Source organism: Mustela nigripes, chromosome 1 (genome assembly GCF_022355385.1).
Source record: "Mustela nigripes isolate SB6536 chromosome 1, MUSNIG.SB6536, whole genome shotgun sequence".
In the NCBI taxonomy this organism is placed as follows: Eukaryota; Metazoa; Chordata; class Mammalia; order Carnivora; family Mustelidae; genus Mustela; species Mustela nigripes.
The window spans coordinates 22,340,002-22,355,352 of record NC_081557.1 but is presented as its reverse complement, the minus strand read 5'-3'; the positions used below and the strand labels follow the sequence as shown (position 1 = coordinate 22,355,352).

Here is a 15,351-nt window from a genome sequence, read left to right as displayed (position 1 = left end):
ATCAAGAAGGAAATGGGGTGGGGTGCATGGTGGCTCAGCTGGTTGAGGGATTCTTGATTTTGGTCTGGGGCATGGTCTTAGGGTCTTGGGATTGAGCTCTACTTCAAGCTCAGCGGGGAGTATGCTTGAGGATTTTCTTCCTATCCCTCTGTCCCTCCCCACTCTCTAAAATAAATAAATCTTTAAAAAAAAAAAAGGAGGAGGAGGAAATGGAGGCAAGTAACAACTCCAACATTCCTCTCTTCCACTCTCCCAATACAAAGCAGTCATGTCCCTCTCTTCCACTCTCACCTTATGACATTCCAGAATGTTTCTACCTTATGAAAAATTTTGCCAGATAAAACAGACTTCATTTTATTATTAACAAAGACTTAAAAACAGAGGGGAATACTTCTATTTACCAAGCCAGGACTATAATCAATAATTTAATAGCTGAAGAAAAAATAAAGAAAATAATCATGTAGATTTAGAAAACATGAAGGCAGTGTCTGCAATGCAAAGATCTCTGGAACTAACCCAAGAAATTCTAGAGTTGTGATCTTAGTTTGGGCCAGACCTGGGGTTTATCCTAAACTTTCTTGGGCTTATTGTCCCTAAGAAAGGACAAGGAAGAATGATAGCACAAGGAAACTCAAAAGTTCTTCTACCTGTATAGTTTTAGTCATTAGTAGAAGGGCTTTTACATATGGGAGCTAAGGCGGTGTAACAGAAAATGTGTAAGATGTGGACTCAGCTAACCTGAGTATGAATCTCACCTCTCTTCCTCCTCAGTCTTATTTCCTTATGTGTATGACAATAGCATCTGCCTTATCCACCTCATGAATTGTTATATAGATCAAATAAGTAAACGCGTAATGTGTGAAAGTGTTTGTTAATCATAAATATTAGGCCTTATTTTTTAAAAAGATTTTATTTATTTATTTGACAGAGAGAGAGATCACAAGTAGGCAGAGAGGAAGGAAGAGAGAGATAGGGGGAAGCAGGTTCTCCACCAAGCAGAGAGCCCATTGCAGGGCTCGATCCCAGGACTCTGAGACTGTGACCTGAGCTAAAGGCAGAGGCCTTACCCACTAAGCCACTCAGGGGCCCCTAGATCTCATTTTTGTATTTAGTTCTACAACTTGCAGTGAGAAAGATTTTAGAAAAGGTAGAATGTGTTTCAGAGACTGTTTGTTATCAGAGAAGATGCGGTATTTATAATTTACAATTTAGTACTGTCTCTTTCCTCAGCTATTGATTTGCTAAGAGTGTCACAGTTGGACAGCCCAGGTTCCTATGAACTCAGGTGACATAGGAAAAATATGTAAGAGTTCTAAACTAATTAGAAGTGGGGACTTTGACCCAAAGTCAAATAGCTATGTTGGTTGGTGGTATGTTAGAAAGGGGAAAAAAGTAGAAAGGAAAAGGAGAATTGGCTGTGCTGTAGAAAGAATCAACTTGAAGTCTAGACTAACACTAGGATATGGAATATGAGCAGAAAGGAGTTGAGGGCATTGGGAATCACCATTCTGATTCTATAAAGTGTGCTAGTTAGACCTGCCCTACAGATAAAGGAAGTCCCTGTAAAAAAAAAGACTGGGAGGTCATCAGATACAAAGAATAACACATTTGGAAAGCGTAGCCAGTAAAAGTATTATGAAATTGGGCTACTAAAAGTAAGGATCTCAACCTTTTTTACTGATGATTAGCTTTTATCATTATGCTATCTGAATTTTCACTGAGTAAATATGTAATGAATTTCAGATGGCTCTCCCCAAGTTTCCAGAAACAAAAAGTTCATTTGTGAAGGCTTGACACTTTCACTTGATAGGTATAAAATGGGAAAATACACATATATGTGTATTTATGTGTATATATGCATATATATACATACACATATATGTGTATTATACATATATACACACAAACACATACACATATACACGTATTATATATACACATATACTATATAAATATATATAATCAAATATAAAATAAGGAGAATGATTCCTAAGATACATAAATTCATTTTTGATTTATAATCATATTATCAAATAGATTATGAGCTTCATAAATAAAGCTGGATCCAGGAAGGCATGCCTCTCTGAAAGTGTATGCCATGCAGCAAACCACACCAGAAAGGTAAAAAAGACAGTACTAAAGCAAGACACAGTAATATTAGTGAAATGAAATTCAACGCCATTCATTAAGTATGTACTAATAACCAACTAAAATCTATGATGAGCGGGATATCAAAATATAAATTAATTTGCTTTGGTAAAATTAATCCAAATATATTTCTAATCATTTCAAATGGTATAAGCTTGTCAATTCTCCTTGTACTAAATATTATTATCTAGTTTCTGGATCAATATTTGCTCCAAAACTCCAAGGCTGGGAACCAAGTAAGAGCACATGAGTCCTAACAACAACCAAAGCAAGACACTTTTGGTAAATAGCATTTACGAAGACACATGGTAAAGAGCATTTACCATGAACTGGGGCCAAAAGAATTGTTACAGAGGATGTAGAAAAATCTTTTACATCTTGTTATACTTTTTTATCTTACTTCTTTTGCCAGATTACCTGACTTTAACCTAGGACTAACATAAGATCTTTTTCTAAGTGTATCTTCCATTGTATTGATATACCTAAATATTGTATATATGCATATCAACAAATTCACTATCTCATTTTTAAAGGTTTTTTTTTTTTTTTTAAGATTTTATTTATTTATTTGACAGAGATCTCAGGTAGGCAGAGAGGCAGGCAGAGAGAGAAGGGAAGCAGGCTCCCTGCTGAGCAGAGAGCCCGATGCGGGGCTCGATCCCAGGACTCTGGGATCATGACCCGAGCCAAAGACAGAGGCTTTAACCCACTGAGCCACCCAGGTGCCCCTAAAGGTTTTATTTTTAAGTAATCTCTACATCTAACAAGCTCACAATCAAACTCACAATCCTGAGATCAGTTCAAACTCACAATCCTGAGATCAAGAGTCACATGCTCTAACAACTGAATCAGCCAAGCATCCCCACCATCTCATTTTTTAAATTAGATTTTTAAAATGCTGAATTTAAATGATATATGTACATTGTACTATGGAATAATTTTTCCTTTTCTTGTACTGAAATAGGAAAAGTGATTTACATTACTCCAAATCAAACTAAAAACTAAAAATTAATATTCATAGAGACTAATACTACAGATCAGGATTTATACTACAAAGACAAAAATCATATAGTCTTTCAAATTAATATATCTGACTGTCTTTCTCTAATGCTCCTGCTTCACCTGCAGCACATCAGACAAGGTAATAATTTATGATAATCATATGAAAATATACAATTAATATTCATCACCTCTCATTCCTCATCACTTTAGATGATCAGTAATGCAGAGTGAAAATGCTGTCAGATTTCTAATTGCTTTGTAATGGGCTTGAAACAGGGAAATCATTAAAGGCAAACAATCTGTCATTTGTCTGTTACTTTATCTATCACACAAAAAAACTCATTAAAGAAATTGCTAATGAACTACAAAAGACTATACTCATGGTGCTTCTACAGTAGATTAACAAGTATTTCTATGAATTGCTTCAAATATTTTAAAAATATGATATTTTCCAGAAATTCACCAGAAAAAACATCTATCTTCAGTATATTTTTTAAGCCATGTGGTTTCATTATTTTGGCATCTAATCCATCATTGCAGAAGTCCCTTTAGCATATAAGATTTGTTTTTCATCAGTCTCTAAATAATTCAACTGAAAGGTTGCAAGAAGAAGCTGAAATGCTAAATGTGTTTATTACTAGTAAACTGACACAAGTAAAAAAAATAGTACTATAGTAGCCCTAATGCTAAGTAAAGCATATATTTCAAAATTTGATTTTTACCCTCATCTCCATGGATTCTGAACTGTTGAAGTTGCAATGTTTCATTCATCTTAATGCTATCATCATGCGAAAATTACATTCAACTATTAAAATTGACCATAATATTATGAAACTCTGCATAAAATAAACTAATTTGAAATTTTGAAGATATTAACCAGTATTAAAATGTTTCATAATATTACATCAAATAATTTTGGAGGGGAACAAATCATTTCTTTTAATGACATCAAATTTTATGTCTTTATCTGTGCTACCTTTCTATATGAGATACCTAGTATTAAAAAAAAAAACCAAAAACTGTAGAAACATTGGGGTTGCTCAGTTAGTTAAACATCTGCCTTCAGCTCAGATTGTGATCCCAGAGTCTTGGGATCAGGTCCTGCATCAGGCTCCCTTCTCAGCAGGGAGCCTGCTTCTCCCTCTGCCTGGTGCTTCCCCAGCTGTACTCTGTTTCACTCTCTCTCTCTGAAAAATAAATAAATAAAATCTTTAAAAACTAAATAAAATTAAAAATCTATAATAATATCACTAATCTAGTTTTACAAACAAAGAGGTACATGAACAAAAAACCTAGTAATGTTTTGTTGGGTATACAGTCCAGTTGCATTTTATTTTTGAAAAATAGATGAGAGTGACCATGTTTTTCATTTTCATGAACAGAATCATGAATTTCTTTCCTACAACAAAAACAAAAGAATCTTAGTAATAAAGTCAAGCTTTTAAAAAATAGGTAGGTCTATTCATATCTATTGGAATATACACAAATTTAAAAGCCTAAATGCAATGGCATGTTCAGATGGGTGCCATGGTTGAATTAGGAGTTAATTCCAAGATAACTTCAAAAGGTTCCATAACACTCTGGAAACATCTTCATTATACTCTCTAATTGACTTAAACAGACTTCATATCAACTGTTTAACACATTTTAACCTACAAATTAACACCCCTTGATCATTCAGATTAACCTTCTTCTGTGAGTCAATTACATGACTAAAATAACCTTTAAAAAATTCAGTTTAAAAAAACTAAAATGGAGAAGGAAAAATACTTTAAAGCAAGGATATAAATGTACATTATGACATGGTTGAAACAGATCATCACAAGGTTTAAAATTTCAAGGTAATTGGAAAGCTCACAGAAAAACCAGAATGATCATAAGAAGAAAGAAAAAGGGGTAAAGAAGTGAATGGTGGGGTGCCTGGGTGACTCAGTGGGTTGAGCCTCGGCCTTCGGCTCAGGTCATGATCTCAGGGTCCTGGGATCAAGCCCCTCATCGGGCTCTCTACTTGGCGGGGAACCTGCTTCCTCCTCTCTCACTGCCTGCCTCTCTACCTACTTGTGATCTCTGTCAAATAAATAAATAAAATCTTTAAAAAAAAAAAAAAAAGTGAATGGGGGCCAGAGTGCCCAGGTGGCTCAGTAGGTTAAGCATTGGGCTTCGGATGAGGACATGATCTCAAAATTCTGGGAGGCTCAGGTCATGGTACTGGGGTCCTGGGATCGAACCCCCATGATGGGCTTCCTGCTTAGTGGGGAGTCTGCTTCTCCCTCTACCCCTATAAGCTTTGTGCATGGCCTCTCTCTCTCTGTCAAACAAGTAAACGAAATAAAATTTAAAAAGTTTTTTAAAAAAGAAGTGAATGAAGGAAATAAGTTTGGTATTTATTAAGATTACTAAAAAGAAACAGAAAATGGATTATAGACGGTATTTTTAATAGGTTCATGGGAAGACAAAAACATCAAACGTAAAAATGTAGTAAGAAAAGAACAAAAATTCCAGGTAAGATAAAGACCTCTAAAAGGTCTGAAACAAGATTGGAGGTTGAAAGAACAATGACACAATTGAAGTCAATAAAACAAGAAAAACACAGCAATAGGCTTGGTGTCAGCAAAAGTATTTACCTCTTTGTCTCTCCTGCTTAGTGCACTGCCTTGCTCACATTCATGAATTTTCACTGATGATTACCACTGAAAAGAAAAAAGAGAGAAGAGATCAAGTGAAGACAATGAGTAAGGGGCAAAACACAAAAATGAAAAAACATCTCTATTTTTTTTTTTTTTTAAGATTTCACTTATTTATTTAAGACAGCAGGAGCAGTGGGGAGGGGCAAAAACAGACTCCCCACCGGATGCAGGGCTCTTTCCCAGGGCCCTGGAATCATGAGCTGAGCCAAAGGCAGATGCTTAACCAACTGAGCCATCCAGGCGCCCCTGAAAAACTATTTCTAAAAGATGAAGTGGGATTGTTCAATAGGGCTGATTCTCAACACCATCTAAAGCTTTATGACAACACGTCAAAAAAGAAAAAAAGATGTTTTTCTAATTCTAACCATTCATTTCTCCCTTCCATTAAAACTTAATACTTCAATATTCAAAACTTAATACTTCCATGCAGCTCTGTGGATTAGTCTCATTTGAGTCAAGGATTTCAGTCTTTGAGGAAATCTGTCTTACTCTATTCACATAACTATAAATTAGTAACTGTCACAGCACCTTCATTTCCTCTGGCACAGCACTTCCTACAGTTACTTCAGTTGCTTCTTAAACTCTAAACTTTTACAAGGGCTACAGCCAACTCTCTTGTGTCTCTTGTAACAAAGTGTAGGACACATCATAGACACAGAATAAGTGGTTTGTTGATTGAATGAGTAAGTGAGTGAAGGCTCTATCTGTACTCTGTGCATATATGCGTGTGCCTTTATCTCATCAGTAGCTAATTCTTGATGGTTTTCCTATCCTCTGAGTAGATTTTAAGTTGCTGTAGGAGCAAGCATCTAATTTCAGAACATAACCATAATATTTTATGGTACCTAAAGATAGATACAGCTTAGGTCACTGATGTGAAAATCCTAAAAACTCAGAGAAAATTAAAGAACAGTTGTTAATCAAACCAGTAGAAAGAGCCAAGTAAATATAAATATAAATATAATAATAGTATAAAAATAGCAGAACTACACTGTATATATTGCAAATATTATCCATCAATAAGAAGCACAATTTACTAAGATCTCAAATTAAGAATTTATTAATGTGTAGCACACATTAGTTAATGGGCAGACAAGTACTAAAGTGATAAATTGAGTACAGATTGATTTTTGCCATCACTACAACCAAGGGTCTTAAATCCCTGCTATATCTATACTATAATAACCATACTTATATCTGTATCAATATCTATGTTTAACTCTACTTGATCAGTCACCTTGATTACTTTGGTCAATCATCTTGAAATTAAATATTTAATGTATGTGTATCTTGTTTATGTTAAACATTCATGACATGGGAATTAAGATGTTTTTGTCCAGGGGCACCTGGGTAGCTCAGTGGATTAAAGCCTCTGCCTTCGGCTCAGGTCATGATCCCAGGGTCCTGGGATTGAGCCCCACATCGGGCTCTCTGCTCCACAAGCAGCCCGTTTTCTCCTCATTCTCTGCCTGCCTTTCTGCCTATTTGTGATCTCTGTCTGTCAAATTAATAAATAAATCTTCAAAAAAAAAAGATGTTTTTGTCCATGCTTTTAATTTATAATTAAATGCTTTTATTTAATGTTGTTAAACAATGTTTGGGTTTGCGGATCATTTTTCCAAGTCAATAGTTTGTAGCTTTCATTTGCTCTGTTTGGAAATTCCTAAAATAAAGCTATGAATTCTTAATGTTCTCCTAGTCAAAACTCAGCAACAAATTTTTCACTATTAATTATAATAATAGTAAAAGCTAAACTTTCCTGAGTATTTACTACTTTTGGCATTATTATCTTATTGAATCCTCACAAAAAAACCTAGAGGGAGAAACTATTGCTATTCCTTTTTTTACAGAGAAAGAAACCAAGGCACAGAGATAAGTTAACTTAAAATGTTCACATAACCAGTAAGAGACAGAGTCTGGATTCAAACTTATGCAGTCTGACTCTAGACTTCATGCTCTTTTTTTTTTTTTTTCTTCTTCTTTTTTTTAATAGTAGGCTCCACACCCAGTGCTGATACTGGGCCCAAACTCACAGCCTTGCGATCAAGACCTGAGGTGAGATCAAGAGCCAGATGCTTAACTGACTGAGCCACCCAGGCACCCTAGACTTCATGCTCTTAACCATTATGCTAACATAGTTTATATTTCTGCTGTTAGTTTTATATAAAATGGATAAATTGCCTTCTTAAAATAAGATAGTGAGAAATACATCTATCATAGATACACATCATTAGAACTCCAGAGATATTGCACAGTAGCTGGTGCTTAGTTTCTCTGAGAAGTGTCCCTGCCCTCACAGAACTTATGGAATTAGGGAACCAGAACATACATCCAAAATGTATCATAGTATCTTGCGGGATAGGATGGGCACAGATGAGGAGGACATACAGGGCTGGCTATGAATCTTGAGCGGAGGAACTAATTTCTAACGACTAAGTCAGCATAAAAGGCTAGATGGAAGAGATGGATCTGAAAGAGGGATAAAACTGATAAGTGGAAAAGAGCAAAAGTGGTATAAGCCAGGAGAACCACCTGATCAAAATTATGGATGAAGTACCAAGAAAAAAATCCCATTGTTTAAAGGTTTCCTGTACGGAGGTAAAAGGCGATGAGGCTGGAAAACTAAGAAATTTGGGAGGTAAGTGAATGCCAGGTTAAAGAGTTAGGATTTTATCCTCTACTTTATTTATCTACCTATTTTTTGAAGTAAGATTTATACCTAATGTGGGGCTTGGACTCATGACCCTGAGATCAAGAGCAAGATGCTTTACTGATTGAGCCAGCTAGGCACTTCAAGACATTATCCCTTAGACAGGGCCTGTTTGATACAGCAGTCACTAGTTAGATGAGGCTATGGAGCACTTAAGATATGTCAAGTCCAAACTGAATGAGCTGAATAGGTAAATTACATAGGTAAAATATACTAAATCTTTAAATATTTAGTATGAAAAAACTGTAAGATATCTCATTAATAATTTGTATATTGACTATATTTGGAAATAATCATACTCTGATATATTTGGGTTAAATAAAATATATTATTAAAATTCATTTCACCTGTTTCTTTTTACTTTCCTAATGTGGCTACTGGGAAATTTAAAATCATTCATGTGGTTCATATTTGTAGCTTACACCATATTTCTTTTGGGCAATAATGCTCTAGAAAATGAAAAATGAAGACAAATGAGCAGAGATTCATGTAAAAAGTGTTTTAAGAAGTTTCTTCTAGTGTGAATAAAATCAGACTGTAAGACAACTGATCTGGTTTTTTAATAAGCCTATGGCAGGAGAAGAAAAAACAAAACCAACATAACAATGAAGTGGGATTGCTATAGCTTAAAAGATACTAAAGAGAAAGAACAATCAAATGTGCTGTGTAGGGGCGCCCAGGGGGCTCAGTGGGTTTAGCCTTTGCCTTCGGCTCAGGTCATGATCTCAGGGTCCTGGGATCGAGCCCCACATTGGGCTCTCTGCTCAGCGGGGAGCCTGCTTCCTCCTCTCTCTCTCCCTGCCTCTCTGCTTACTTGTGACCTCTCTCTCTCTCTCTCTCTGTTAAATAAATGAAATCTTAAAAAAAGAAAATGTTCTGTGTAGCCTATATTTGGATCATGATTCAAGCAAACCAATCATAAAAAGACATTTCTGAGACAACTAAGCAAATGTAAATAGAGACTAGGTGTTGTCAATGAATTACTGATCATTTCAGCAGAATAGTGACATTATGGAGATGAGAGAAAAAGTTGCAAACTAAAGTATGCTTTACTGCTAAGAGCTAAAGTATGTTGAGATGAAATGACTGAACACTTGGTAACTGCTGGGGGAGAAAAAGATGTACCTCTTACAATCCACATCTAAATAAATACATACATATACATGGCACACACACACACAAATATGAAAAAAATGAGTTGAGAAAATTGAGATATTGTGATCAGACTTTCCAGAATTTGGCTAAAAATAGGGAATAAAAGGGTGCCTGGATGGGTCAGTGGTTAAGCTGCTGCCTTCAGCTCAGGTCATGATCTCAGGGTTCTGGTATCAAGTCCCACATCGGGCTCTCTGCTCAGCAGGGAGTCTGCTTCCTCCTCTCTCTCTCTGCCTGCCTCTCTGCCTACTTGTGATCTCTGTCTGTCAAATAAATAAATAAAATCCTTTAAAAAAAAAGGAACAAAAGAGAAAACACAATACCCTAAGGAATCATAAATCGAAGTACTGTGCTCTTGCTGTAAAAACTGGAGGATCTGGGGCGCCTGGGTGGCTCAGTGGGTTAAGCCTCTGCCTTCGGCTCAGGTCATGATCCCAGGGTCCTAGGATCGAGCCCTGCATCGGGCTCTCTGCTTGGCAGGGAGCCTGCTTCTACCCCACCCCCCCTACTTGTGATCTCTGTCTGTCAAATAAATTAAAAACAAAACAAAACAAAACTGGAGGATCTGAGCATAACTCTCTATGAGGAAGGACTAAGTCGTGGAAGGGGGGCATATTTGAGGGTAAAAAGTTCAGGGGGGTGTCATTCGGTATAGGAAGGTATTCAGAGCAACACTTAATTCTATCATTTAACACGTCCCCATAGGGCCACACAGAAGGTACGAAGGTATGTTGGAACCAGGACTAAAATCCAGATCCTCTGACTTAGCATAAGGCTCTTTGTGCTTAATTTTAAACATGACAAAATTCTATGGAGAGCCCAACTGATAACTTTTTGCTTTAGATCTTCTTACGCCATTCAGTCATTCTTCATACCATCCTTAAATAACTGACCATAGTAAAATATTTTATTTTATGTACTTAGGTTTATCTTGACTCCTTCTCAAACTGAGATTGCGTAGAAGAGAGAGAAAACAGGAAGGAAAGCAAATTTAAGCAGTAAGAACAGAACCCTCTGAACATCTACAAGTGAAATTTGAATCACGCGGCCAAAATCCAAGACTGCAGTAGCACCTCTGGAAGCAGTGCGAGGAAGAGAGGTCAATGGAAGGCCGTTAGTACAGAGAAGAGATAATAAAAGGGAACAGAAGGAAAGGGAGAGGCGAGAAGGAAAAAAAAAAAAAAAGAAAAATCTAACAAAAAACCTACCAGTGCCCATTTGCAGGGCCCAGCAAGTCCTCCAAGGCAGTGATTTGTTCCTTTTCCTAAGCTTGATGGATAGCCTGGCGTCCCTGGTCATAGGCACACTTACTAAGAGTCCTGCTCTGCTGCTACACAATTAGCTTTTGGGCCTTGATCCTTAGTTTGTTTCCTCATCAGCCAAATGGGAATATTAACACCCGCTAGGAAAGCTTCACTGGGTTGAAGTGAAAGGGAAGCAAGACCGTAAGTATGAAAAGACGGAAAAGTTATCGCTTGCTAAGATCATCTACAAGAAATAATTAAGGTGAACATCTTTTCCAGAAATAAAATATTAAAAAACGGTGGTGGGGGGGGGGAACCAAACCCTTCAATCGGTATAGGTTTTCTCTGAATTTTCGAGTAAGAGCGTTCTAAGGGAAGTATAGAGACCGCGTTAGAATTAGATCTCCTCTGGCTTCACGGGCGCCTACCCCACCACCTCCCCCACCCCCTCTCCCGTCAGAGAACCGTCACCAACCGCGAAAGGTTTGGGAGCAGGGTAGGGTAAGCCGAGGCAGCTTTGGGGAAAGCTGAGGGAGCCCTGGGCGCATGGGGGAGGGTTGGGGCTCGCTGAGGGAGAGAAGAGACGCCACAGTCTCAGAGCTGGGGCTAGAGAGAGTTAGAATGAAGCGAAGGACACCTTTTTCCACAGCTCGGGCACTTACTGCTTGATATTCCTTGGAAGCGAAGACTGGTTACCATAGCGACCGCGTCCAGGAGGGCGGAGCGTCCCTTGCGTTCGGTGCCTCGGCCACAAGGGCTCGACTGGGAACGCCGTCGCGTCAGGTCCATGACTTCCGGCGGAAGAAGAAGCCGGTTCCGGGTTTTGGCCGACTGCAGGCGAGAAGTATGTGATAAGGACTCTCTGAAAGTTTGGTAAGTTTGGTTAAGTTCGATATCGAGTAAAGCCATGAGAGGGTAGCATCCTGGGGCTGGGCGGTACAGCCGAAATGAATACAGTGGATTCCCAGGTCGGAATTTTGAGCCCCCCACCCCACCCCTGGTCTCTTGAAGTTCACAGCTGTGGGAAGATGTTGCTTGATTTGGGGGGCTCCTGGCGAGGTCTCCTCTGTAATCTAGAGGGCTGGAGTAGCCTCCTGTGAGCAGTTTCAGGTTCTCTTTCTTTGTAAGCGCCAGTAACCGAGGGATTCGTGCTGTCTACCTGCCCGAGCTGTTCCCATAGTATTCTTTTAAGGTACTCTGGAAGAAATGTGAGCTGGAAACGTTAAGAGGAATGCTCCCAAATTCATTTTAATTCTTTGCTGTTTTGTTTTGCTTTTAACTGTTTTTAAGTTTTGTAAACATTTATTAAATTCCTTTTATTGCGTTTAGCATTTATTATGTGCTTTTACCGCGAGACTAGCAGAAATACTCTTAGGGGTCATCCACCGCTTTCGTTCATTTTCGAATTCTAATTTCTTAATGCTGTTGTAATTTATTAATTTAAGGTATAAGCGTATATCATGAAACGTGTAACAGATTTCCCATACTTGTCTGTATACTTAAACATGAAATTCTTGGGGCTTAAAAAATGAGAATATATGCTTCATCAAGTTTGCCTTTTAATCCTGATTTTTCAACTGTTAAATAATTTAGAAAAGTACTTGCTTATTTCTTCAATCCTGCAAACTGTAATGAATTGTCAATATTTTTATTCAGCTGATTTGAGAAGGCCCACTTCTTGTTCAATGGATGATGGCATTTGAGCAGATCCCAAAAAAGGATTGGTACAGCATTCTGGGGGCAGACCCATCTGCCAGTGTGTCAGACCTAAAGCAAAAGTATCAAAAACTCATATTAATGGTAAGTGTTTTCTTGCAGATTTAAGTCATGGGGAGAAAACAGTTTTGTTTTTTTGTTGGTGGTGGTTTTTTTTTTTTTTTTTTTTTTAATGTGACCAGAGATTTAGGTTTCTATAAAATGAATGGGAGTATCAAAGCAGGACTTAGGGTATTAATGTGGTTAATTGAAAGTTTCAGGAACATTGTAAAAACAAATTTAATTTTTAATTTTTAAATTTGAGTTGGGAAAAGATGGTGGTTTGGAGCAGGAGATATTAGTCATGCTGGTTGAGTTAGAATCCAGACTCTACCACTAATTGTGGAAACTTGGGGCAAGTTCCTTTCCCATGTGTGTGCCTCAGAGAGAATGAAATAAAAAAGTCCAAGTAAAATGCTTAGATGTATGTCATGTAATAATTAGTGTTAGTTATCTAGTAACCGCTAGCTACATGTGTCTATTGAATACTTGAAATGTGGCTAGTCCAAAATGAAATTGATAATAAATGTAAAATAACATTTGAAGACTTAGTACAAAAAGAAAATATAAAATAATTTAAACTTTAGGTTGATTACATGTTGAGGTGATAATATTTTGGGTTTATTGGCTATTTTGCATATTTGGTACATAATATATGCACTTCCATATGGTATAATTATATTATCAAAATGGATTTAATCTGCTTTTTACTCTTTTAACAAAGCATTTGTGGCTTATATTTGTACTTTTTGTTATGTTTTTATTGAATGGTGCCAGTTTAGGCCATTAATACACTGTTTTTCTTCTGATTCCTCTCTTTGATGAAATGAGTTGTGGTATTTATATAGTATCTTTCTGAACTGTTACTTTAATTTTTTTTCAACCTGTATTGCAATGTGTCTTAAGTTAATATCAGTAATTCTATAATGGTTTCCAATTAACCCAGTTTACAAAAGGGGTAGAGGACTATTACTTGAATAGCATTAGTTGTTTCTATAGTTTTTGTCAAATAGATCTGAGATTTTGCCAAAACTGTTAGTGTTTGTTATGAGAGATGTAGATGTTTTACTATCAGGAATGTGTTAATAAAGCCTTCTTTAGAAATCTTTAAGATTTCTTTTGTCTCAGAATTTTTAGGATTTCTCTGAGTAACGTCAAGTAGACTTGATTGAAAATTTTTCCTAATACTGAATCATCCTTGTGCCTCATTTAAACTGAGAGATAAGGCTGGAGAAGTAGACTGGGTCTAGATCATTCAGGCCATTTAGGCCATGTCGACCTTTAGTTTGGCAAGGAGAAGCCGTTTACACCTAATATGGTAGCATCTGCCAAACACCTAATGAATCAATCATTTTGCATACCCTTCTGTAATGTATAAGAGAGTTCCATTTGCTCTAGATCTTCATCAACATTTGATGCTATTTGTCTCTTTCATCTATTGGAGGTTTCTCAATTTTGCCACCATTGATGACATTTTGGACAGGATAATTCTTTGTTTTGTGGGGCTGTCCCATGTCTTATACGATGTTTAGCAATATTGAAGGTTGCTAAACATTCTAGATGCCTGTAACAACTAAAAATGTCTGCTGGGGGTCAAAATTGCCAACTCTCCATCCAATTGAGAATCACTGCACAATTCTGTATTTATAGTGATCTCTCAAGTGGTTGTATTTTGTATTTCTCTGATTAATGATCTTAAGCACTTTTAAATGTTATTAGTCATTTGTATAATTATCTTTTCTGAAGTGTCTTTTAAAAAATTAAGTACATTCTTGATCTTGTGTATGGTATACCTTGTATATATTTTCTCCTAATCTGTGGCTTGCCAACTCATTTTCTTAGTGGTGTTTTTGCACCACTGTAGTGCATAAGCAGAAGATTTTTGTTTTGGTGAAATACTATTTATCACATGTTTGTTTTTTGATTAGTGCTTTCTGTATTTTTAAGAAGGTCATGAAAATGTTTTTCTCTATTAGCTTATAGTTTGCTTTTACCTTTAGACCTCTGACTTTTTTGGTAAGTTTATTTATTTGAGAGACAAAGAGTGAGAAAGAGAGAGCAAGCATTAGCAGGGAGAGGGGCAGAGGGAGAAGCAGGCTCCCTGCTGAGCAGCGAGCCTGATGTGGGACTTGATCCCAGGACCCTGAGATCATGACCTGAGCTGAAGGCAGACACTTAATCGACTGAGCCTCCCAGGCATCCCTTAACCTGTGACCCTATTGTATATGGTGTGAGGGGGGAGGTCCCCTCCCAGCCCCCTGTCCAAAATGGATATCCAGCTGTTCACTTACTGCAAAGATTTTCTTCTTTGTGTTGTTTTGTCAATGTCTTAGCAGTGGGGAATCTCTTTCTAGATTCTGTTTTGTTTGGTATATTTGTCTATCTTTTTACTAATATCTCTGTCTTGATTACTGTAGCTTTATAGTTTCTCTCAAAGTCAATGTGATGTTAAGTTCTCTAATTTTATACTCTTCTCAAGTTTATTCTGGTTATTTTGGTTTGTTTGCATGTCCATAGAAATTTAGAATCCGCTCCTAAATTTCCATTTAAAGAAATCCTGTTTGAATTTTAATTATGAATGTATTGACCATTTGGCAGAATGGACATTTAACAATACTGTGTCTTCTAATCTGTGAATATATTGTCTCTC

General features: G+C 36.9%; 2 protein-coding genes across 5 annotated transcripts in view; one reads left to right on the top strand and one right to left on the bottom strand.

The window, feature by feature from the left end:
- Positions 1-11,734, bottom strand: part of DCDC1 (doublecortin domain containing 1) — a 440,084-nt gene extending 428,350 nt beyond the window's left edge. For 2 of the 4 annotated variants that reach the window (XM_059406535.1, XM_059406544.1), the window contains exons 1-2: positions 11,609-11,734; positions 5,775-5,840 (exon numbers count right to left, since the gene is read on the bottom strand). The gene's annotated coding sequence lies outside the window, so the exon portion shown is untranslated. The remainder of the gene's footprint in view (positions 1-5,774; positions 5,841-11,608) is intronic. The other 2 variants (XM_059406519.1, XM_059406527.1) reach the window with 2 other exon arrangements.
- Positions 11,721-15,351, top strand: part of DNAJC24 (DnaJ heat shock protein family (Hsp40) member C24) — a 54,136-nt gene continuing 50,505 nt past the window's right edge. The window contains exons 1-2 of the mRNA XM_059406606.1: positions 11,721-11,819; positions 12,603-12,746. Coding sequence (XP_059262589.1) covers positions 12,636-12,746 — 111 coding nt within the window. The 5' untranslated portion in view covers positions 11,721-11,819; positions 12,603-12,635. The remainder of the gene's footprint in view (positions 11,820-12,602; positions 12,747-15,351) is intronic.